This window comes from Canis lupus, chromosome X, assembly GCF_011100685.1.
Source record: "Canis lupus familiaris isolate Mischka breed German Shepherd chromosome X, alternate assembly UU_Cfam_GSD_1.0, whole genome shotgun sequence".
Lineage (NCBI taxonomy): Eukaryota > Metazoa > Chordata > Mammalia > Carnivora > Canidae > Canis > Canis lupus.
In genome coordinates this window covers 83,375,095-83,401,741 of record NC_049260.1, presented here as the reverse complement: position 1 = coordinate 83,401,741, position 26,647 = coordinate 83,375,095, and the positions used below count along the sequence as shown (strand labels likewise).

The 26,647-nt window shown below is 41.3% G+C and overlaps 1 protein-coding gene across 1 annotated transcript in view; it reads left to right on the top strand.

The window, feature by feature from the left end:
• The first annotated feature begins 1,121 nt into the window (after window positions 1–1,121).
• The window catches only part of GUCY2F (guanylate cyclase 2F, retinal), a 98,720-nt gene continuing 73,194 nt past the window's right edge, over window positions 1,122–26,647 (top strand). The window contains exons 1-3 of the mRNA XM_038586579.1: window positions 1,122–1,851; window positions 11,077–11,378; window positions 25,126–25,480. Of these exons, the coding sequence (XP_038442507.1) occupies window positions 1,122–1,851; window positions 11,077–11,378; window positions 25,126–25,480 (1,387 nt within the window). The remainder of the gene's footprint in view (window positions 1,852–11,076; window positions 11,379–25,125; window positions 25,481–26,647) is intronic.

The following is a 26,647-nucleotide window of genomic DNA, read 5'->3' as shown; positions in this document are numbered from 1 at the left end:
CTCCATGCAGGGAGCCCGACGTGGGACTCGATCCCAGGTCTCCAGGATCACGCCCTGGGCCAAAGGCAGTGCTAAACCGCTCAGCCATCCAGGCTGCCCTATCTTCTTCTTTAAAAACAATTTTCAGGGGTGCCTGGGTGGCTCAGCCAGTTAAGTGTCTGACTTTGGCTCAGGTCATGATCTCAGTGTCCTGGGATCGAGCCCCCAGTCGGGCTCTGCACTCAGTGAGGTGTCTGCTTGTCCCTCTCCCTTTGCCCTTCCCCCTGTTCATGCTCTCTCTATTTCTCTCTCAAATCAATCAATCAATAAATAATTTTTAAAAAAATAAAAACATTTATAAAAAAAAAACCCTGGGTGTTACTGTACACTGTTCCTTCCGCCTAGAAGGCACTTAGCACCAAGTCCCTCATAACCCCATTTACCTAGCTATCTTTCTTTCAATATTCAAGTTAGGGAGACCCTTCTTGTCCCTCCTCACCTCCCATGAAATCAGTGTTTGGGTGATGCTCTCTATCTTCCTCTGCTGAGCTACTTTAATCATACTATTTTTTTACTCTGCATTGCCATTATTTGTTTATATCTGTGTCTCTCTCCAAGAAGCATTATGGTAGAGAAAAATGAACAAATTTTAAAATATCATAATGATAATAATATCACTAATACAATGCAAGACCCTGTTGTAAGCACTTGCTGTATGTTTATCCATGTAATCCTTACAATGCTGTGAGGAGGGTAGCTATTGCTGAAGTTGAATCAACATGACTCAGTGATAGATCGAACGTAGGGCTAGAGATGAAGGAAGAATCTCAGCTGACTACCAGGTTTCTGACTGGAGCAAGTGGGCGAACAGTGATGGAGGTGCCATCTATTGAGATGAGGAGTACACACAGGCAGTATGTGAAGAAGAGGAGTCTGGGTCAGGGTAGGGGAAAGAGATTTTCAGTTTGGGTATTGCCATTCTTTTGCCATTCCTTGATAAGCAATCTTTCCAGAAGCTTCAGGAATAATGCAAGTAATGAATTTTTCCCTCTGGCAGGCATTTGGAAACACCACTGTCCATCTCAGTAAAGCAGACTAACCTTCCAACATTTCTTCGCTAGCTTACTAGAAGCAGGAGGGCTATGTTTTTGGGATCCTGGCCTTTTTCTCACCTTATGCTCTGGCTTGCGGCTCCCAGAAGACAGCGAAGACACCGTGGCCTTGCAGCCTGCAAGTTCCTGCAGTTCCTGTACCTCCTGGCCCTCATGTCCATCCCTCAGCAGGTGTGGGCGCCCCCTTACAAGATAGGGGTTGTGGGCCCTTGGGCTTGTGATCCTTTGTTCTCAAAGGCTCTGCCTGAGGTCGCTGCTCGATTAGCCATTGAGCGGGTCAACAGGGACCCATCATTTGACCCGGGTTACTCTTTCGAATATGTGATTCTCAATGAAGACTGCCAGACTGCCAGAGCCCTTGCCAGTTTCATTTCTCACCACCAGATGGCCTCAGGATTTATTGGCCCTGCCAATCCTGGCTACTGTGAGGCAGCCTCGCTCCTGGGAAACAGCTGGAACAAAGGGATTTTCTCCTGGGCTTGTGTGAATTACGAATTAGACAATAAAAACAGCTACCCGACCTTTTCTCGGACGCTCCCTTCTCCCATCCGTGTGCTGGTAACTGTCATGAAATATTTCCAGTGGGCACATGCCGGAGTCATTTCCTCAGATGAAGACATTTGGGTACACACTGCCAACCGAGTTGCAAGTGCCCTTCAGAGCCGTGGCCTGCCTGTAGGGGTCGTCCTGACCACGGGACAAGACAGCCAGAGCATGCGGAAAGCTCTGCAACAGATTCGCCAGGCTGACAGAATTCGCAGTGAGTGCTTTCTCCCCGCTGAGGTTTAAATGTGGTTTCGGGAGGAAAAAAAAAAAAAAAAAAAAAACGATCTCCAAAAGGTTTCCTACCCTTCCACCCTAGGAGAGCACCCCCCCCCCCAGGTTTTCATGCGTCTGCCCTCTTTCACTCCCACTCAGGCTCGAAGACCATCTGGCTTCAAGAGAGCCTATTTTATGAACGAAATACAAGTACAAAGAACTTGGCAGTTAAGATGCCCTTGGATTCCAGTGCCTACACGCAGCATCAAGAGCAACTGTAGCCACGTACCCTTCTTGCCTATAGGACCCCTGTAGTTTCAGATCAGCCAAAGCGGGGTGCTCTTCTGGCTCCCTTTTGGTCCGTTCTTGTCACCTGCTTCATCACATTTCACTTGGAACCTGTCTTCTCTGGACTCCAAAATATACATCCCTTCTGTCCTCTTACCCCCACCCCCAAAATAGGGCTTATCTCTTTGCAACACACAGCTAACTGATTCAGAGGGCCCTAGCTGATCGATAAAAGCATAGTAAAATGTGGAGAATGCCCAGATTTTTACCTCTCCCTTCCCATGAGAAGGTTGACGCTCAAAGGTGATTCTTGCAGAGGCAATGGACAGAGCGTGAAGCAAAGGACTGACCCTGCAAACCTTCCGCCACCAGAGCTAGCTGGGTAGGTTTGGGGGAAGAGGAGCCCTTCCTGGTCCTCTGGAATCAGATGTCTCTTACTCACTCTTACAGCAAGCCCTCGTGGCACAGTTTTGATATTTTCTAGTCCAGTGTTTTAAATCTCCACTTTACATTTTTTTCTGGAAAGTGGCAGAGATTTGTGGAACACTGTTCATTTCCCCTTTGCACCACTTGAGACCGGCCAGCTCAGAAACTCCTTCTCAAATTGATTAGTGCTAGGATTAGTCCTGGTCCCAGTCATTTCCTTAACATAACAATGAGTTTGTTAGAGAATGGTCCCGTTTAGCCTGGCCTGTAAACAGAAGCCCATTTTAAATTTCAAAGGTCACCAGTATTGGACCTTCATTATGATCCTTATGGGAAGATGAGGACAAGAAGGTTTCATTCCCAGAACTACAGTAGTCTGCTTCCAGCTCCAGTCTACAAGATCCTATAATGTTAAGCAATCAGTGGGGCTCTGATTACTTCATAATAGAGCTTGATACTTTCAAAGCAGAGCACAGAATTATTTTTAAAGATATAAAACCATTTCCAGGGAGGAGTCATGCCAGAAACAGGCTAACAGATTTAATATCGTAATTTTATAATATGTCACAAATCTTCATGAAGCCCCATGTCTCCTGCGAGCTTACAGTTCAGTGAGTGTTTCCCATCCCACCCATTCTAAATAGTATACTCTTTGAAATGACAGCTTGGCCTCTACCATGAAATGTTAAATAAATCCAGGCTCTGAAGCACTTTGGACATCAGACTGAGTGAAGTTAGGACTGAGTGCTTGCCACACACAAGTCGTCCGAGTCAGAGACGTAGCAGATGTACATATCATTGACCCACTATTCAAGATTCATTCCTTTGGGTCGATGTTTCTCACTCTGATGGCATACTAGAAGTACTTGGACACTTTTTCAAAATGACCAGTGCCAGGATGCCACCTGTGGAGACTCTGGTTGTCTGCAGTGGGGCCCCAGCAGAGATCTTTCAAATAGCTTTCCAGGTGCCTGTAAAAATGTAGCCAGGGTTAGGAACCACTGCTTTAAGTTAATGAAAATGCAAATCAATGGTCCTGACTTTAGGTTGCCAGTCATTTCTGTCTTAATATAACTTGGTTTAATCAGATTGTCTTCTTTAGAACACTATGCACCAGCACATTAAAGGAATGGAAGTTTTAAGATTGGAGAAGGAAAAGCCTAGAGAGGAAAGTCTGTGGTTATTGAGCAGAGGCAGACTCTGGGTAGGAAATGAAGTAGGGACTCAAGGCGATAAAAGGGAATGAGGACAAGGCTCTGCACTGCAGGATTTTGCCTCTGGTTTCTGACAAAACATAGGCAGACTCAGATGAGGCATGCTGGGACCTTATTGACAGGAGACAGAATGGGGCTGGGGCTGGGGAGCAGGGAAACTGAGCCATCAGTTGGGATGTGGCCTCAGTATGACCTCTACCAGTGTGGCGTAGCCAAAGATGTGTGGGACTTGGATCTGGTACAGCCAGCTGTTGGCACCTGAGGGCTCACTGAAGCAGTGGGTAGGGTGCGACAGTGGGAGTTGTGGAATGGGGGTGAATCAAAGTAAGCTAGTGAGAGCAGTGTCTCAGCCAGTGCAAGCATGAGAGGCAGGATTCAGAGCATGTACATAAACAGACTATCAGGACTCGAACTGAGTGGCCTGGGGGTAAGGGGCACATTTTTTATCCCATCAAGCAAGTGGGAGATCTGGTGAGAAACAGAGCCAGAGGCCAGTGAGTAGGAACTGAGGCAATAGGGCGGTAAGGAAGGTTAACAACACACCAAGCACAGCACATACTAGATCAAATCTCTGATTTTCTAGCCCCTCTTCTCGGGGTGGACGGAGACTGCTCAAGTATTCCTGGCTGTTATCTCTCTTGATTAAAAGGCACTAAGCTTTTTGTGTGAGCTCAGCCCAGCCCAGCCTCTTCCCTATTCCGTTGGCTGTGAGGCTACTTCTTACACTGTGGGTCCCTGGCCGAACCTTCAGAGAAGGACTCTTGGTGATGTACAAAATATGGTGGAAATGGATTCTTTCCTTCAGAAAGGCCCAGCAATATCTGGCAGTAATAAAAAAAATTGTTGAAAGATTGGTTTTGTCCAGCCTGCTCACAATAACAGTGGTCCCAGCCCCAGGTGGTGGTGTAGTGAGGAGTAGATGTGAGGATGAAGGGGAGAGGAGGTTTATCTACTTCTGGTTGGTGGGTCGCTTGTCCTTTCTGTAAATTTAGATTTCCAATGAAGAAGCATCGCTGGCACTTCACTGGAGTCAGAAGAAACGTCTCTCTCAGAATCAGGTCTAAATTGTTCTCACAGGATACTGAGGTGGTGATAACACGTAGTAGTAAAGATGATAATAATAATAACAATAATAATAGCTGTGGGCTCTTCGGAGGGGAAATAGCAGGGGTGTTACTAGACGCTGCCATAGAGACAATGAGAGCAACCATAATACCACTTTACATGTGAACAGCTCTCTACAGTTTACAAAGTATTTGCATATAGATAATCTCATTTAATCCAGGATTACCCAAAAGATAGGTATTTCCTTTCAAGTTGTACAACACCTGTGAGTCTCACATAACAAGGAGGTAGGTGTAGGCCTTTATTAACGACAAACAATGGAGTAAATGAAGTCCCAGAGAAGGGGGGTTTCAGCCTTTCTTGCTCATTTTCCTTGAAGCTTCAGAAGCAATTACCAATAATCTTTGTTTCTGACAAAGTCAAATAATATAGATAGTAATCGAAGACAAAGGTCCTCAATTTACAGTTGTGCTTATAGAGGTTGTGGCTGGCCCAAGGGGATCAAGCTGAGTGGGCATGAGGGCCAAAATCCAGTTCATTCTCTACTTAGACCATTAGCCCTGATGGAGATTTGGATCCCCTGGCATAAAAGAGCACTCACTCACCAGGCGGAGCACCTGTGGGGTTGCAATGACCCAAAGGAGTTTTGTTTTTGTTTTTTGCTTAATCTCACAAAGGCTAGAAGGAGGCCTCACTAAAAAGCTCTTTGGGGAACTTTTCAAATGGCTATTTCAAGCCCTCCACTCCTCTCCTCACCTTTTTGCCTATCAATGCTTGGCTGATTTGTGAAATCCTTTCCATTTGGGTTTACCAGGCTGTTGAGCCATGGGGACGCCTTTAAATCCTTTCAAATTGGGAATGCTTCATTACAATATGATATTTAGTAAATAGGACACAGAATGGTCTTCGTTTGTTCGAAATTAAAAAGCTTATTACGATGTTATTGCTGGGGATCTGGCTAGCCTCTTCCCATCTATTGGAGATTATTATACATAAAAAAGACCAAAAAAAAAAAAAAACCCAGCAACATTGGTAATAGCTAATATTTGCTGAGAGTGTATTGTGTCCTAGTCATTTTGCAAGGGCTTTGTATAGACCATCTCATTCCATTCTTGCAATATCCCTGTATTATTATCTAACACACTTTATCGGGCAGCCCCGGTGGCGCAGCGGTTTAGCGCCGCCTGCAGCCCAGGGCGTGATCCTGGAGACCCTGGATCCAGTCCCATATCAGGCTCCCTGCATGGAGCCTGCTTCTCCCTCTGCCTGTGTCTCTGCCTCTCTCTCTCTCTCTCTCTGCATCTCTATGAATAAATAAATAAAATCTTTAAAAAAATAACACACTTTATGGATGAGACTATAGAAACCAAAAGAGGTTAAAGATCTTGCCTAATGTCACACAGCTAGTGAATGGGAAAGTCAGGCTATATGCTCCGGTTGGTCTAAACAATGCCTCTCAAACTTTGGGGCTTGTTAAAACACATGTTGTGGGGTTCCTTCTGCAGAGTTTCTCCTTCAGGGAGGAAGGTTGGGGAAGAGCCCCAGAATTTGCATTTTTAACCAGTTCACAGTGGTGCTGATGCTGCTGGTCTAGGCATCATTCTTTGAGAACCACTGGGTCAAGTGAAAGACTTATACTCTACTGCCTCCTGCCTACCTGAGATATGTCTCTAAAGCATACTCACTTAAGATCGTGTGTGCCATGTAGGTGTATAATTCAGCTCTTCCATTTTTTTCTTAATTGTTGGGCCCACTGATGAAATTCTTTTAAGCACCTGGAGGTAGCTGGTGTTGGCCTTCTTTTCCTACAGTAGTAACAACAATGACATAATACTATGGCTAAGAGCCTTTGTGTCGATAGAGAATTTGGTATAGAATTTGGTAGAGATAAGTATAAGTCAATGTAAATGGTCAAAGACAACCCACTTTCATGAATGGGTTCAATGGGTAATGATAAAATTATTGAAGACCCTGCACAAGAAGAAATCTCTAAAGAGGCTTCCAGCATCTAGACTTCCAGCATTTAAGAGGCCTTCTCTGTCTAGCAGTTTTAAAAAGTCAAAGAAAACATATGTTGCAAGGTGTGGCGAAATATTAAAAACTTCTCTCAAGATGGGCAGCAATGTGAAGGCAATAAATGCACTCGTAGTACCAGTTTTATTGGATATGAGAAAACACAATCTGATGTAGGTAGAATGGCCATTAAATGAAACGTGTGTCTGACATCGTACTGAGCTACTTGCACTGGTTCAACACAGGTGGCAGGTAAGGAAGTGGTGGTCTCTGGACTTAAAGCCAAAAAATGTGTGTGTTGGGGGACAGAGGATATCCTCAGCTGATAAAAACAGTCACACATCGCCTCGGTGCAGTGTTCTTACATTGTGCTTTGAAGGCCTCCTGTACCGAATCACACACTGTAGGGCAGAGCTGGGAAACATGCAGATTCCAGAGTCTCCCACCCTCTTCTTATGCATTCATTTTATAGACTGCCTAGAAGAAAGCTGACAGGAAGAGGGTCTGGATGTACTTCTTTCACAGTATGGCCAGATGGCTGAATCCTGGGGGAATGTGAGACTTGGGATAAATCACACAGCATGCCACCCCCTCCCTCTGGCCCATGTACCTTCCCCCCTCTCTCAACATTTGTTAAAACATAATATGTTAAAATAAATTTCAGTGATAGGAGATGGCACAAAAGGGTTAAAATGAAGATAAAGAACAGTAGAATGTGGGGTGAGGGGGGTTTTGTTTTTGTGGACTGGGAGCAAGACTATGGGCTCTTAGTATGAATGTGACTCCTAAGGACTTAGATGTGAGACTGGGCTCAGTTTCCTCCACTAAGGACTCTATAGACAGTAATATGCAAGAAAGAAAAAAAATAAACTTTGCCTTCTAAGAGACACAATTCCTCTATCTCAAGGAACTATCAGACAGACTATTTCAATACAAGAAGGGAAAGAGTTGAGCAACTTAGTAATAGACTTCTTGTGGAGGTTCATGATGTTTCTAGCTGCTGGTGTTGAAGGTGAAAGAGAAGGTCCTGGACAGCCTGCCCTAGTGGGTACTACAGTATGAAGACACAGCTGCTGGATATCTTGAGTGGGGTTCAGGAAGCTCAGAGAAAATGCTAGTATCATACTGTGGTGAGATGGGATCTCAGGAGGATGTATCTCCTGATCCTTGTTTTGGCTAGAGAGTGGCTGACTATTAACAATCAGGATGGAAACTTACAAATTAGTATTCTTCAATGATCACCCAATGACCCAGGCCTTGTCCACTAATCCTTTCCTGACAACAACTTACAGGTAAAAATCCCATTTTAATGAATGTAATTTTGAGATAATAAAGCTATTTAGTAAAATCATCATGTAGAACAGATGCATCCACAAATCTCTGTTCACAAAGCATTCAATCTATTAAATTAAGATACTTATTTGAATTCAGCATATCTGCTTCCTACTTTAGTCATGTTCAATGGTGAGGTCTTGCCATGCAAAAAATGAGGGAGCCTGTGACCAGACCCTCTCAAGGCTTACATTTGCTCATCTATCAAATAATAGAGGAATGAAAGGAACTAGTAGGTCTCACAGAGTCTTTCCAGTTTGAACATTCTGATTCTTTGTCTAAAATATCCTTAGTATGGGCCAAGGAGAGAAAAATTACAAGGCGAGATTAAGGTTGAGGGCAAGGTCTTGAGCATAGTTAATGACACTAAGCATTAAGGAAAATATGGTAGAATTTACCTGCTCAGTAAATATTGCTTCAACTTTTTCCTTCATACTAATAATCCAAATATGCCCATGCTTCACATCTCAAGGAATCCACAAAAGATACCCAAGTGTACAACCAGACATTCATTTAAACGATGTTCATTGGGTTCATAATATGTACCAGGATCCAGAGATAAATAAGACACAGTACTTGACTGGTCATTGGGTACAAGCTGATGCCAAGAAAGGGGTACGATGTGATAATAATTATTTAATAGCTGGCTTGTCAGGGGAACATACCCCTGATTTGTAACCTTTGCTGATTTTCATGGAGTGATTTCCATAATCACTCCCACCATACCCAATTTCAAGCTATAAGTCTGACACTGACTAGCACACATAAATCCCTGAAAATTTAACTCCAGGCTCTTGTGAACTAGCACCAGCCAGCTCCAGCACACTTCTGAGGAAGTGTGACCTTATGAGTGGTGGCTCTCTTCAGCTGAGGGCAATTCTTAGAGAGGTGTTAGCTATCCTCTCCTAACACCAGCCGCAGCTCCCCCCTCCCACACACACACACCAGCAACTAGGAGAATGACTGCTTCCGTCGTCAAGTGTACATCTGAGTGGTACACCATGGCTCCCACTACACATAATGTATGTTAAAGTATTTGCGGTATTTCAACCAACATAAAGCACTTAATTCCATTTAACATACTCCATCTAATGAAATAATTTTAATATTCCTTGAAAGATAGTAAATACAATTTTATCTCTGTTGGGTAATCTTGGTCAAGTCAACTAATCTCTGTTTTTGTCAAAGAAAGATACCAATATGGACTTATTTGCTAAGGATCCTGGTGGACAAACTGACCAACTAACGGAAACACCAGACATAACTCATTTCTCTCCCTCAATGGATCTGTTACTGTACTAATTTGCCCAAACCAATTCACGTTTAATAGTGTAACCAAATTTAGGGAGTTCGATGTCTTTGGTTCTTATTTTTCCTTCTGAATCCAGCTCTTGCCTTGTCAAACCTCTCTGGCACTCCATTTCCCCATTATATAATGTGTAATTATGCACAAAGGAGACTGAATTCCTCCTGTGGCTCATAAACTAGCTCCAAAGATATCCTACAGTATCTGAAGGAAGATTTAAGAATCAGAATACAGGCAAAACCTTTTGGGTCGATTATATTGAAGGCACTAATGGTTATTTGAAAACTCAGATTATGCTGTGTTTGTGTGTGTTTAATTTAAATCATCTTGATAACTTGCTAGTTACTCCTTAAAAAACTGAAAGGTGTCAGCTCTAGGTGAAAGGGGATAGTTTCTGGGAGTATTTATCCAGTGTCAAAAGGTTTTTGAAAATGGATGAAGAAATATGTAAATGCCAAAGACCAGTCACTGAAAGTAGTTAAGCGTACTCAGTTCCTGAGATTAAAGGTTCCGTGTAAGCACGTATAATTAATATTTACCAATAGCAATAGGACCTTTGCCTTTCTTCAAGGAGCTCAGAATACTTGCCAGGCATTATCTAATTAAACTACTCAATGTACCTGTGAAATACTTTGGAATCTACATTTGAAAGATGTGGGCACTGAAGCACAAGTGGGTTTAAACTAAACTCATTTAGCATGCCAAGGGGGAAATTGGATAGAAGACTTTCAGTCTCATGATCTTGCTGTCATTCTTCAACCGTGGCCTCCTCTAATCCACTCTATTCTAGCATATCCTTGCCAAATAACATAGTTTCATAAGTCTAGGGAGAATTAAATAGAATGCAAAGTAATTCCAATTATAGAGAAGTTAGATTTTTAGAAGTTGATCATATCACCCACAGTATCATTAGTATTTAGAGGTGAATGTGAGCTAGTATCATTCATTGTCTATAATGGCCATGGTAAGGGTGGGCACAGTTGTGCAAAATTTATTGGGATGTATGTTTGCTGAGCTGGACAATAAATAGCAATGGTGAGAATGTCTCCCATCTTCTCCCTCTAGCCTTTTTATTCTTAGGTATAAGAATAGCTACTATTTTTTGAGTGCTGTGTGCTAAGCCCATTATATGAATTGCTCCTTCAATCATCACTACCACCCCACAAAGTATATATTTATGATCTCCATTTTATAAACGAGGCAGAGAGAGGTAAAGTGATTTACCTAAGGGTATACAGCTAACCATAACTAGTGATGCTAATATATAAACCTGAATCTTCCAATCCTAAAGCCTCTTCATTATGCTACCTCCCATTTGCTAAATTTTTTCTTGCTGCTGTCTAGTATTAGGCTCTGCAGGTTGTAGACATGTCTGTTTTGTCCTTATGCTTAATCCAGAGTCCCTGAACATCCTTCAACCTTAGCTCGGGGCTTCAACATCTTGATCATCTCAGAGGAATAAGATAAAAATAATTTACCAATTGGTTATAACACATTTATTTATTTCTCCCAATCTGTGGTTTTTGGAATTCTATTTTACTAACATATTACTACCATAACCTCCCTGCTTTGTTGGTTTCAGTAATCATCATGTGTATGCATTCTGCTTTGATTGGGGGAGAGACTCAGACGCATCTCTTGGAATGGGCTCATGATCTGAAAATGACTGATGGAACCTATGTCTTTGTTCCTTATGATGCCCTGCTCTACAGTTTACCTTATAAGCATACCCCCTACCAGGTCCTGAGGAACAACCCAAAGCTCCGTGAAGCCTATGATGCTGTGTTGACCATTACAGTGGAGTCACAAGAAAAGACCTTCTATCAAGCTTATACTGAGGCAGCAGATAAACATGAAATTCCTGAGAAGCTGGAGTTAGATCAAGTAAGTGAAGATTTACAAGTTACCATAAATGGAGACCCTCAAAAATCAGGAAGGTCAATATTGTTCCTATGAAGAGCCTCTATTCCATAGGCAACCCAATCAAGAGCAGACAGCCACACACAAATTAAAAACACCTTTTGTTTGCAGGAAACATTTATAAAACAAAGACACATTGTTGAAGAATTTCTTTTTACTGTCAAGCCGCCTACAATGACAGCATGTAGCCATGAAGGATAAATAAAATATATTTAAGAACAGAGAAACAAAGGTTTTATATATAGTAGTGCTGTTCAAAGGGGCTAGAGAAAAGAAGTCTTATTGCGACCCAAGTTCACCTAGTTTGAATAGTTCTAAATCTCTTCAAAATAAAAGAGAGCTGGTGTTATGAGACTATATTAACTTTATTATTGATGATAGCAGTATTAGAGAATGCGGCTTCTGTTTGTTGGCATTTGAGCTTCCCAATGCTGAAACTGAGGATCACCCAGACTTCTCCACCTAGTCAACAGCGTTGCAGGATGACCATATCCTGGCACCATGAGGGCATGCCTTCTGTAAAATATACAGCCTGGAGGAGCATAGGGGAGTATGTGTTTCCTGTAGGTAGCTGGCTCCCAAGAAAGAGAGGTTAGGAGGGGCTGGGCTACACAGGCTTAGTTTTCCTTCCAAATTAACCTGTCAGGTTAAGTCACTCCTTCTTTGTGGGAAGGGATCAGTAAGGGGGTGAAGAGAGGTCAGGGTGTTTTTTTGTTTTTTTGTTTTTGTTTTTGTTTTTGTTTTGCTAGTAGAGCTATCTCTGTATGAAAGGAATCATTTGGAATGGGGAAGAATTCCTCCATCCCAATATGCAAGATATGCTATTTACATGTGTATAAGTGGAATATATGTATAAACATATTTCAGATTCAAGTCACAGACACTTAGGACTGGAGGAAGATAAAGGAGTGGGGAGGGGAAGAAAGCAGAGAAAGGAATGGAGAGCAAAGACAAAAAGAGGAAACATACAAAGAAGACAAGGGATATGGGAGGAAGGCGGGGAGGCCAAAGATAACAGTTAAATTTGAAAAAAATACAGAGGGGTTTTTTATAAGTTGGAGGCCAGATATAGAAGAAGGCAGTGATTTTTAGAAGTATTTATTTTAACATGCAAGTAGGAGTAAAAGTTCTAGCATTTGCTAGCTACTGTATCAGTTATGATGCTTCTGGCTGCGAGTTCCACACACAATGGCCCAAATAATTTTTTTTTTCAAAATTTGAAGGTATGGGAACTCGAGGGTCAGTTAATTTATCAGCTCAATGATGTTATCAATGAACCAGGTTCAACTCATCTTTCCACTTTACAAGCCATTGCATGCTATCTTATCATCATGATTTGGTTGGTCTTATGGTCCCATGATGGCTGCCACAGTCCCACGATAGCTGCCACAGTTCCATCATATATTATAGGTGGAACTGTCTCCAGATAAAAATAGGGAATGTCCTTTTCTTGTGCTTCTAAAGAGTGAGGAAATCTTTTCCAAAAGCTCCTCAAGCAGACTTCTCTCCACACTTTCCTGATCACATTCATGTCTCCTATGTATACCTAAATCAGTAATTTAGAAAGAGGAACAAGACCATCATGATTGACCCTATGGCTGCTGAAAAAATATGAACAGAATTGAGATTTTGTTAGCAGGGAAGAAGGCTGTCAGGCAGGCATCTGATTGTATCTAACACTCACATTTTCTATGATATTCTCCTTTATATCCACCCTTTAATGTCTTTATCCTATAGACTTCTCCCTCTGAACAAATTATTCATATAAAACTTTAGTTTAAATATTGATAACAAAGATTTTGCTGATTCTTGTTCTGATAAAATAGTGATTAGTAGAGATATTCACAGTGCTGACTTTGAATTTTATTGCTACTGAGATATTTATAATAAATCTTTCCTTTAGGAGACACACACATGTTTAAAAACAAATGGTCAGTTTGGTCAAGAATTGGAAAAATCCCTTAAATTTCTAAGAATGGTTGCTCAAAGCAGTTGCTTGGTGTATTTATAGGCAAGCATAGAGATGGTGAAGTTTTGTACTTTTTAGCCAATGTTATGGCACCACATACATACACACTGAGTCTTTTTACTTTAATCACGAAATTGAGGGAAGGAAAAAGGGGTGTGTGTGTGTGTGTGTGTTGTACATACATATATATGAACAGATATATGGATACAAAAAACTCAGACCTTCTACTCTTAATATTTGATCCAATCTCTTTGTACTTGTGGAAAACATAAGGTAATTAAGGCAAGAAAAAAAAAAGACACCATTATCTTGGTTGCTAGGCAGCCTGTACTCTGCTTTAGACAAGAAAATAGACCTAAAACAAAGAATCTAGATTTTATAAAACAGCTTGTTTGGATGCATTTCCACCCCCACTTTGCAGTTGCCTAAGGTATACCTTCATAACCAAAGATTGAGAGAGCAATGAGACAATTATCTTCACATTTCTGATAAACAAAACCTCCTTTTTCCTAAATTATTTTGCTACAATTTTGAAGGCAGCTGTTATAGCAGAATGGTAAGGAGTTAGACACACTTGGGTTTAAATCCCAGGTTCCCACTTACTAGCTGTGTGTCCTTTTTTGAGTCTCAGTTTTCTCATCTGTAAAATGGGTTAGTGATCGACATCTTCTAGGATTATTGCAAAGATTGAACAAAGTCACATATGTAAAGTAACTAGCAGAATGTCTGGCTCACAGCTCCCTCCCTTCCCACTTTTTCTTCCATTGGGCCAGAATGACCATATACTTATCATCTTAGTTAAAATCTCCTTTCAGCTCCTTATTCTTGAAATTTTGATTACTGGCAGAAAATCTCTCAATAGTTTCAGCTATCAAGATTATTTTGCTTTCAGAATTCCAAATGGTATTCTCTTAGATCCAATTATGTAGTGCATTGTTTGTTTGTCCCTGGGCTCCTGTTGTTTTTCCCCTATTCAGTCAACAGATCAACAATTATTTACTGAGCACCTGCCATGTGCCATACATTATATTGAACTCCAGATAAAACAGTAAACAAGACACGTTTCTTGTCAGTGGTGTGTTGGAGCCAGTTTACAAAAGCTGATTGTGTGCATCTTTTCCCAATTCTGTGTTTAGTGGCATCATATTGGTAGCTAGAAATCAGGCATTGGGAGTGTTTACACCACAGAAATTGGTAAATGATACAAGTAAGAGCTATTTTCCTTCTCATAGAGTTAAATATTTACTCATGCATCGCTTGTTCCTGATCTTATTGGGTGTAAATTCTTGAGAGTGAGACAGTTAGTAAATAAGTAAACAAATGAATGAAAAACATGGCTGTATTTCTCTCTTGCTCAATAACTTCCAGTGGAGTTGAAATTTCTACAGATAGGCTATATTGCCTATAGCAGTGGCTTGCAATCTCTTTTAATTTATGCCTTTACTTCTTTAAAAAGTAAAACCAGACTGTCAAAGTGATACGAGCACGTAGTTTTAAAAGTTAAGAAGTGCTAAAAAGTTTGCATCAACAACAAAACAGTCCCTAGTCTTCCCTCCTACCTTTCATCAGAAGCAATCACTTTCTTGACCTTTTAGCTCTTTATTCTGGCATTTACCTCTGGGTTTCTAAATACTATACTGCTACTTGTCTGTCTGTCTGTCTCTCTCTCTCTGGTATCTCTTGATTAATTAATTTTATTTATTTTTTTATTGAGAGAGAGAGCAAATGGGGAGGGGCAGAGTGAGAAGGAGAGAAAACCTTTTTTTTTTTTTTGTTTTTTTAAGGATTATTTGAGAGAGAGAGAAAGAGAAGGCAAGAGGGGGGCCAGAAGGAGAGGGAGAGAGGTCTTAAGGAGACTCTGTGCTGAGCATGGTGCCTGATGCGTAGTTTGATCTCAGGACCCTGAGATCAGGGCTTGAGCCGAGAGTCGGATGCTTAACCAACTGCACCACACAGGCACCCCATGGAGAGAGAATCTTTAGCAGACTCCATGTCCAGTGTGGAACCCAACTTGAGGATCAGTTTCACGACCCTGAGATCATGACCTGAGCCAGAACCAAGAGTCAGACACTTAATGGACTGAGCCACCCAGGTGCCCTTTGATTAATCAATTTAGATATTATTTTTTGACTTTCTAATTACAGTTGAGGATTTTTTAGCTCTTATATCCTTCCTTATATTCCTTCAAAGCTTCCTTATAGGTATGCCACAATTTTTAGTTAAATTCATATTTTATTTTTAATATTATACCTATCTAAATATCATTGATTGCTGATCCACATAGTATACTGTGGTAACAAATCATTCTACATGTAACATTTGATTTTTACTGGGATTAATAATTGCTTTGTTTTTAAATTTGTTTACCTTAATTTGAATTTCGAAGTCTTTCCACATTGATAGAGCTATAGAATTTTCACAGAACAATTTTATACATAGTAAAAACCCCTTATCAATTTCATTTGTTTTTTCTGAGGCTTTCCACCCACCTGTTCCAATATAAATTTATTGTTCTCTAAAGCTTCTGCAAAACTGTTATGATAAGATCTCCCTAATATCCTGGAAAATCTCTTTCTCTTTTTTTTCTGTGCTGAATCCATTATTCCATGAATCTTGTGACTTGTTTTTTTGTTGTCTACTCTTGTTTTGGTGGAGCACATTCTTTAGTGAGAAAGATACATGGAAGGTAAAGTTTTGAAATTTTGTATGTCTGAAAGTCATTATTCTATCTTCATGATTGATTGTTTGAGTATATAAATCTAGGTTAAAAAATCATTTTCGCTTGGGCGCCTGGCTGGCTCAGTCGGAGGAGCATGCAACTCTGGATCTCAGGGTTGTGAGTTCGAGCCCACATTGGGTATAGAGATTACTTAAAATCAATCAATCAAATAAAATAAAATCATTTTCCCTTAGCACTTTGAAGACATGGCATTCTGTCCTCTTATTTCCATTGTTGTCATTGACAACTCCAATGCCATTGCTATTCCTGAATCTTTGATGCAACCTCTTTACACTCTGCCCCACCCCAGCTCCCCCAGAAGCTTTTTTAAATTTATTTTTTAATAATTTTTAAAAAGATTTTATTTATTTACTCGTGAGACACACACATACACACACACACACACAGAAAGAGGCAGAGACACAGGCAGAGGGAGAAGCAGGCTGCCTGCAGGGACCCTGATGTGGGACTCGATCCTGAGACTCCAGGATCATGCCCTGGAATGGTGCTAAACCACTGAGCCACCTAGGGATCCCCTCCTCCAGAAGCTTTTAAGACTATCTTGTTATTCCTGATGTTAGGAAATTTCATGATGATGTTTGGTCCTTGCCATATATTATGCAGGATCTATTATGGGGCCTTTCAATCTCATTCCATCTGGGAAATGTTTGTATATTACTTATTTGATAATTTCCTCATCAGTACTGTCTTTGATCTCTCTAGAAATACTATTACTTGTTTATAGGATTATCTGGGTTGATTTTTTTTAACTTATTCATGAGAAACAGAGAGAGAGACAGAGACATAGGCAGAGGGAGAAGCAGGCTTCCTGCAGGGAGCCCAGTGTGGGACTTGATCTGGAGACCCCAGGATCACACCCTGAGCCAAAGGCAGATGCTCAACCGCTGAGCCACCCAGGTGCCCCTAGGTTGATTTTGTCTAATTATTTATCTTGTATCATTCATGTCTTTGTTATAAGTTACTCTTCCTAAAAGAGTTTCTCAATTTTGCATTCTCATTTACCGATTTTTAAAATTTTTTCTATCACATTGTTAATTTCCAAGAGTTGGTTTTTGTGGTTTGACGATTCTTTTTTTTTAAGGGATTTATTTATTTATTCATGAGAGACACAGAGAGAGAGGCAGAGACGTAGGCAGAAGGAGAAGCAGGCTCCTCACAGAAAGCCTGATGCAGGTCTCGATCCCAAGACCCCAGGATCACCACCTGAGCCAAAGGCAGATGCTCAATTTCTTTTTTTTTTAATTTTTTTAATTTTTTTTTATTTATGATAGGCACACAGTGAGAGAGAGAGAGGCAGAGACATAGGCAGAGGGAGAAGCAGGCTCCATGCACCGGGAGCCCGACGTGGGATTCGATCCCGGGTCTCCAGGATCGCGCCCTGGGCCAAAGGCAGGCGCTAAACCTCTGCGCCACCCAGGGATCCCCCAGATGCTCAATTTCTGAGCCCCCCAGGTGCCCTCCTGGTTTGACAATTTTGTTTTAATGGCATCCTGCTTTTGTTTTGTAAATATAGTTTTTTCTCTTATTTCTCAGAAAATATTTATTGTACTTTCTTTTTTTTTTATAATTGTACTTTCTTTGAAGTATTTTTCTGCTGTCTGTGTTTTTCTCTGTTTCTAATTTTCATGCTTCTTTGTTTTGGTCTTTCTACTTCATTTTAGAAGCTTTCTCTCGTGATCCTGGTTGCCTGTATTTAAGAGTGAAGGTCTAAGAGACAGATTTGAAGGTGTATGTACATTGTGTGTTTGTTGAACGAGTTTCAGCTTAGGGAAATTGGCTGGCCAGCTGGAGTTTTTTGGTCAAGATCTGTAGATCTTGCCTCTTGGGCTACACTTTCTTCAGGGAAGAATGCTCCCATCTCTTTGGGAGTCATAATCCTGGCTGTCACTATTCCAGGAATCTTGTTGGGGGAAGGAGACTGGGACTCTCATTGTTAAGTGTAAAGACTTTAACTTCATTATTCTTTTTTGTGGCATGCCTAACTTTTACCTTCTTTGAATTAGGTGTCCCAGCTCTGAATTGATTTAACCTGTTCCCAGCAGGGATCTGACTCTTCTCAATAGAGGTGGGGATGGCGGATGTCTAACTACTCCTTACAGGGATGTTCAAAGAGCTGTTCCTTCTTTAAAGTTCTGCCTTACTCCTGCTTCTTCTATAGTACTTGGTGCCTTTAATTCCTGAGCCTTTCTGGAATTCTCAAGGGGGAAATCTACTTGTTGCTCACCAACATTCCCCTCTTCAGGTACTTGGGTTTAGTCGCCCCCCCCCCCATTCTGCTAAATCAGTTACCACTTTGCATCTTCTTATTCTGTGGGTCAGAGTTACAGACATCCTCTATTACTAACAAATATGGAGGGTTGGTGTTTCTGTTCCTTGTTCTCCTTGTTTGGGAGTGATATTTGAGAGGAGGAGGAGAGTGAGGAAAAAAATTTGGATCTCACTATCCTCAATCAGGAAGCCATGAAGGAAAAAAGAGGTTACAGAAAAAGTTATTGGTGAGTCTAGCACAGTCAGTTAATTAATTTAGCAGTATTTATTAGGCTCAAATATAACACGGTAGTTAAGAGCATGGGCTTTGAAGGCAGAGTGCTGTACATTTACTTAAGCTCTCTGCATCTTGTTTTCATTATTTTAAGTTGGGAATAATAATAGGACCTATCTCATAGAATTATTGTGGGATTAGATAAGTTAGTATTCATAAAGAGTTTGCCTGGCACTTAATAACCCCTTAATACATGTTTATGATTAGTCGTATTAATGTTCTTTTTATTATTACTATGGGCTATGCACTCTGCAGGTTATATCATGGAGAATAAAATAGAAATAAAGTCTTTCCCTCAATGAAGGCAAAAGTTTTACCATTTCAGGGTGCTAAGAACACTGAGTCTAAAATTGGGAATTTTAAGGGCTGGCTCAGTCAGTGGAGCGTGCAACTCTTGATCTTGGAGTTGTGAGTTCAGGCCCAACCTTGAGTGTAGAGATTACTTACAAATAAAAAATCTTAAAATAAAATAAAATACAACTGAGTGAAATAAGTCAATCGGAGGACAATCATCATATGGTTTCACTCATACAGGGAATATAAGAAATAGTGAAAGGAGTTACAAGGGAAAGGAGAGAAAATGAGTGGGAAAAATTAGAGAGGGTGGCAAAACATGAGAGACTCCTAAGTCTGGGAAACTAACAAAGAGGAGGCGGGCTGGGGGATGGGGTAACTGGGTGACAGGCACTGAGGAGGGCACTTGATGGGATAAGCACTGGGTGTTATACTATATGTTGGAAAATCGAACTTCAATAAAAATATATTTTAAAAATTGGGATTTTTACCTATTGCTCACAAATTCAAGACTGGGACAAGGTACTTGACCACTCTGCTTCCAAGGATGGTATTACTAGACTTCTGTGTTTCTCTTCTGAAGTACGAACAATAGCAGCTCTCAGGTATCCAGTGGTTACTCTGTACCAGGTAATTAACATAAATGGTCTCATCAGATCCTCAGATCAAGCCTACAAATCAGGCATTATTATCTCTACTCTATGGATGATGAAACTAAGGCTCGAGATAACTTTTCCAAGGTAATACAGCTGGCAAGTGGCAGAGCTCGGCTCGGATTCCAACACTAATTTGCTACCAGAACTTGACCATTTAACCACGCATTAGGCTTTATTTTTTTTTAAAGACTTTATTTATTTACTCATAAGAGGCACAGAGAGAGAGGCAGAGACACAGGCGGAGAGAGAGAAGCAAGCTCCATGCAGGGAGCCCGATGCAGGACTCGATCCCAGAACTCTGGGATTAAGCCCTGGGCAGAAGGCAGGCGCTCAACTGCTGAGGCACCCAGGTGTCCCCACGCATTAGCCTTTTAAAAAATTACACCGTGTCCCATGTCCAATGCTTTATTCAAAGTAATATTCCTAAGTGACTAACACTTTTATTTGAATGGGGTTTTTAGATTGTTTTCCTTTAACATAGGAGGTGCTAGGGCATTATGAGGGCCCATGAAAAGAGAACAATAAATCAGAATGGGGAGATTGGGGAGTGGGAAGCCAGGGAAAATTTCCTGATTTAGTCTCAGGATGATTGGGCAAGGATTATCACTTTGTGACTTTAAATTTTGACATCTGAAATAGATTCTGAAATAAAGCTTTAGTGCCTGCATCCCTTACTTTTGTTGTCTTCCCCATGCTTATTTTCACTGAAATTCTATTGGCTACAAATGCATATTGCTGGAACACACATTTGGAATAATTTTTCCAAATGTAGCCTTACTTGCCTAAGCAAAGGAAATCCTCTGGATTTCTCAGCAAGCTCAGGGAAGACCTGAAGCTCCTATAGTCATTGCTTTCTGTTACCTTAAATATGGGTGCCTGGGATCCCTGGGTGGCGCAGCGGTTTAGCGCCTGCCTTTGGCCCAGGGCGCGATCCTGGAGACCCAGGATCGAGTCCCACGTCGGGCTCCCGGTGCATGGAGCCTGCTTCTCCCTCTGCCTGTGTCTCTGCCTCTCTCTCTCACTGTGTGCCTATCATAAATAAATAATAAAAAAAAATTTTTAAAAAAAAATATGGGTGCCTGGCATGGGGATAGTAGGCTGCAGGGGATGTGGTTAGTACTGAAGCATTCCAGGATAGGGTCCAGCAGACACTTGTCAGGAAAGATTGACTGCAGCTTACAGTGGCTACAAATGTCTTTGTACATCATTCTATTAAGAAATAAAGGAATCCGGGATCCCTGGGTGGCGCAGCGGTTTGGCGCCTGCCTTTGGCCCGGGGTGTGATCCTGGAGACCCAGGATCGAGTCCCACGTCGGGCTTCCCGGTGCATGGAGCCTGCTTCTCCCTCTGCCTGTGTCTCTGCCTCTCTCTCTCTCTCTCTCTCTCTGTGTGTGACTATCATAAATAAATAATAAAATAAAATAAAATAAATTAAAAAAAAGAAATAAAGAAATCCTTCCATAAAAATAAAGGTATTGTGTTTATGAGTATCATATCAAACAGGTTGGATAATGGCCGCCTCTTGGCTAAGTCCAAGGTTTGGGATCATGTATTATTGGAAGTACTACCTTTAACAACAGGAATTTGATTACCATTTGGTTTCTCTATCCCTGCCTGCACGTGCCTGCCTTTTTGTTTAAAAGAGATGTTACCATCTTGTCCTTCAAATGCTGCTTTCCAGCCCAAGTATGTTTCCATGTATGTTTCTAAGGGCAAAATGCTGTGGAAGTCAGTTTTTGTGTCTTTCAAGCACAGTAAATCTGAACTGATGATAGTCAACTTAACAACAGCATGAACCATTAAATTGAACAAATTTGAAAATCGCTGCTCCTGGCCCAGACCTTGTTTTCTTGGATACCAAGCTCCACGAAGCCTAGGGTAGAGCTAGCTAAAGTCTCTGAATAACAAACAATCAATTGTCATTCATTTATTCATAATTCATTCAATCAGGTTCAGGTCTATACAGCAGGCAAAACTAATAGATTTATGAGTCGGATCACCAATCTGGGCTGTGATGTCAACAAGGTCAGCGCCTGAGGGAAATTCCTGCCAGTCCCTTTTTGCTTCTTTGGAGCTATAGCCAGAAGCTGGGACAGAGGTGGTGGAGAGGGCTTTCTTCCCTTGCTCCACCTTCTACCTCTTCGTTCTCTCATTATTTGCAGTATCTGCAGCTGGAGACCTCTTGTGACCAATGCTAACAGAGTGTGTCTTTGACTTATGGGCAGCAGCAATTTATACTGCCAAAGAGCACAGTGGGTGAAACAGCAACACAGACAAGCTGGAGCACAAATCCAAGCCCTCACAGCGAGAGTGGGCCATTCATTGTGACAGTTCTTTTGCAACCCAATGCTATCGCTATAGCTATGCTCCTTCCTTTAGCTTTAGGTCATTCTACTATATTTTTGTGGCTATGTGCGTGTGAACATGCACGCCCATTTGTGCACATGCGCACATGTGGTGTGTGCATGTGTGTGTGCGTGATGTGTGGTGGAGGATAGAGAATCCTGAAAAACAGGCTTCAGGTTTCAGTAGTCTTGGAAAGTTGCTGTCAGTCAGCACTAACAGGAGTCAATCCAAGAACATAAAGGGCAGCATAGCTTGGCCAGCTGAAAATCCTGTGAGACGGGTCAACTCTGAGGTGAGGGTGTCATTTTTAATAGCTTCAATTTTAACTTTTGGCTGTAGGTAGATGCAGTCTCTTTCCCAGAAGGCTCTGTGCCTTTCAAAACAGCATACTAGCATTTTCTCTGCTTTCAGGGGCTTGCTGCCCTGTGTTTTGTTTTTTTTTAACTCATTTGTTTTACTAGTATTGATTTTATACTCCACCTTCCAGCCTTAACTTATTGTCATAACCTACGAAAGCCCCAGAAATCAGGCAAGCTCTTGCAGAAATCCTGAAGACAATTAAATGGAGCATCTGAGAATGTCAAAAGGGAGAGTTAATGAAAGTCCCTTAAGAGAACCTCAATGTGTGCTGGGCAACTAAGTGTGGATGCCTGGGTAGCAGCACATTCCATCTGTTCTCCATGCCTGTTTCTACGGTGCATGTTAAGGCAGGGTGGTGGAGAGAGATCACTGAACAAATGCTCAGGGGACTGACGTGTTGCTTTCTGCCCTGCTCTTAGCTAACTCTGTTATCCGGGGCAAGGTTTTTGGCCTGAACAATTGGAAGCATGGAGCAACTCTAAACAAAAATGGGGGAAGACTCATTACAGATGAAGCAGGAAGATTTAAGGAGAAAACCAGGAGCTCGATTTGGGGTACATTGAAATTTAACATCCATGTAGAGATATCAGAGTAGGTAGTTGACTTAAGAGTCTGGAATTTAGGAAACAGGTCTGTGCTGGAGGTATACATCTGAGATTGATGGCATACATGTGGTACTTAAAACCATGAGACCAGAAGAGGTCCCCAATGGAGTGAGTGTTAATAGAAAAGAGGGCTAAGGATTGAGCTGTTTAATGCTCTCATGTTAAAAGATCAGAGATATGAAAAAAAAACTCATATACAGTCAGAACTGAAATGTCTGCAAGCTAAATTTGGTTCCTGAACTAGACCAAGTGTTGGGAGATTTCACAGGGGTTCACACCTAAAGAAGACCACAGGTAACACCTACTTCAATAAAAAAAAAAACTTAAAAAATAAAAAAAAAAATTAAAAAAGCTAAACTAAGAAACAAAAAACCTGGGTTCTAGTCCTGATTGTATGCCCAAGGGAGTGACCATGACAAATTACTTAACTACTCTGCATCTCCCTTTCCTGTTAAAAAGAAAGAGAAGTAGACCAGATGATCTCCAAGGTTTAGACCTTCGTGTTTCTAAACATTTTAGAGAGGAAGAAACTGAAGCCCAGAGAGAGGGACTAAGTGACTTGCCTAATATTCTGGCATTAGGAAGAGACCACAGGCCAGTGTGTCATCTTCTGTACTGTTGGTTTAAACCCTGTATGTATATTAGAATTACCTGGGGAGCTTTTAATAATACTGATTACTGGGTCCCAAACCTAAAGTATCTCATTTTGTTGGTCTGGGTTGGGTTTGGCATTTGTATTTTTTTTTAAAGATATTATTTAATTATTTGAGAGAGAGAGTGAGCAAAGAAAGAATAGGAATGGGAGGAGGGGAAGCAGACAGAGAGAGAGAGAAACAGGCTCCTCATGGAGCAGGGAGCCAGATGATGCACAGGCTGGATCCCAGGACTCTAGAATCATGACCCGAGCTGAAGGCAGACGCTTAACTGACTGAGCCATCCAGGTGCCCTGGGCATTTGTATTTTTGACACTCCTTGGGTAGTTGAAAACCCTCTGCTCTACGTTAACCAGGCCTGGCAGTGTCTTGCTAGCTGCTACTATACCTCTCTGCATCTTGACTTGTATTTCCAACATGAAAATGATTCACTCTATTTTATTTTTATTTATTTTTCTTTTTTAATTTTTTTTGATTCACTCTATTTTAGACTCTTTTATTCAGATGAAGGTTATTACAGGAAGATAGCTTTTTAGACCTCATGAAACCAAAGTAGCAAGTATCAACTTTCTTTGAAGCTCAGTAAAATGGTATGACTATAGTTTTCTTGAACTCCATCCCAGAAGTGAAATGTTATGGAAAACCATGAAGCCATGGTCCGTGGGGGTGGGGGTGGCGGGGTGAAGGGAGGGATCATTCTCTCTTCCTCCCTACCTTTTTGGAAGAGATACAAGTTTGTTCCCAAACCAAATTTATTCGGTTAAGAAGCAGTGCATTAGGCTCAGTACTCCCATGCTGTTGCTTTTCTGTATTTATATAGCAGGCAGAGTCATGCTGTCCACCATAGAAGCCTTACTACTTTACAGTGGCTTCTCACCAAAGCTTTGTTGCTTTGGACACCAACAGGGTATAGGGTTTCTTGATTAAAACCCACATTCTCCATACATTACAATACTTGGCTCTGTATTTGGGTGTGTGTGGGGGGGGAGAAATATGTGTTTCAAACTGTATTCTAGTGTTCACTTTCTCTGGGGAGCATGTGTCTAGGAGAAGAGCCATTTTAGACTAAGACAGGACACAGACATGGGCTGTGGAGACACATTATTTACAGTCTTAACACACACACCTACCATTCTAGTAGTGCCAGCAAAATGATTTTACCATGCATAATGCACCAGTAATTAACCTGGTAAATTTCCTATGAGTGACTCTTGTCTATTCTATACTTGTTTTTTTAGCGCCCTTTATAACTCTAAATCATTTTCTTAGTTTAGGAGCATAAAAATATATTGTGTATTACTTGGTTAGCTCATAAAATTGTCATATTCGATACATTTAAAGATGTGAAGGCCTGGGGGAGAAAAACAGAAAAATTCAGAGGAGAAACCAAGCAAGTCCTCAGAAACCATTGTTTTTTTCCTCTGGGTCTTCATAGCTCTCCTCCACTCAGATGTGCAGCCCATAATAACGAACACAGGCTTAGAATACACTCTGAGATTGCTCTAGGGCAACTGGGGCTCAAGATAATTGTAATTTTTAAAAATAGGTTTCACCATTGTTTGGAACCATCTACAATTCAATTTACTTTATCGCACAAGCCATGAATAATGCTCTGAAAGAAAATGGACCGGCTAGTGCTGCCAGCCTGGTTCAGCATTCCAGAAACATGCAGTTCTATGGATTCAACCAGTTGATAAGGACAGATTCAAATGGAAATGGAATTGCAGAATATGTAATCCTGGACACCAACTGGAAAGAATGGGAACTCTATAGTACTTATACCGTGGACATGGAAACGGAGCTGCTACAGTTCAGAGGGACCCCCATTCACTTCCCTGGTGACAGTCCCCCTCGAGCAGATGCAAAATGCTGGTTTGCTGAAGGGAAGATCTGTCGAGGAGGTAAGAAATGGAAAAAATCACTGGTGGTCAATTGGGCACAGCGTGGGTTACCAGGGAACCTCTTCAAGAGACGGCAGATTTTAACATTTGAACACTCATAGAATGAGTCATTTGTGTTCAGGGGAGATAAACATCTTGGCATTCCAGGTAGTTAATTTAAAATAACGAGGACAATGAGAGGTACTTTGCAGCTTTGGATAATCACAATTTATTTTTTTATTTTTATTTTTTTTTGATAATCACAATTTAAAAGTTACCCCCACTCATTTTCAAAAGGATCTCCCTATGAAGAGGAAGAGAAAGAGGAAGACATGAGTCTTCTCCTTGGTCTGTTGTCAACTATGACCTGTGATCATTTCCCCTGCTAGAAAGATCACCTTCCCTTGATATATCCAAATCCTGCCAGTCAGGTCCACCCACAGAAATACCATTTCTCTATCCTCTCTTCTCTGAATTCCCGTTGAACTAAAAATCTGTACCTTACAGCTTAGCACAAAATTGCTTTTCAATTGTTTCTTGTGTATTGATTGTGTCTCCCCCTCCCAAACATACTGCTCCTTGAGGGCAGGGACCATAGCTAATAATTCTTATGCCCCCCACTCCCCACAACCAACACAGTCTGCATCCAATAAGTACTTGCAGTTTGATTGATTGACGGAACTCCTCTAGCTTGAGGAAGAGTGAAAACTCCATCAAATCTCTGAGAGCCAGAGGGCAGGGGAACTTTGGAAGGATCCATATTATTCCAATGCGGGGAACCCCGTTAGCGCCTGCCTTTGGCCTAGGGCGCGATCCTGGAGACCTGGGATGGAGTCCCATGTCAGGCTCCCGGTGCATGGAGCCTGCTTCTCCCACTGCCTATGTCTCTGCCTCTCTCTCTCTCTCTCTCTCTCTCTTTATCATAAATTAAAAAAAATTAAAAAAAATAAAAATAAATAAAAAAAATATTCCAATGCGAGCATATACCACGCCCTTCTAATCAAATGCATCTATTTGAAATGGACTTCAATTTCTAGTTTGCTTGACCGTGACATACCTAGGCTGCCTTTATAATAGCGTCCTCATATATTTCCTTCTGAAATCTTAGTAATCCATCCAAATGTTTAGGTTTTCTAGAGGCCAATTTACATCTCAATGAAACCCTAATTATCAAAATCAGACTCACCC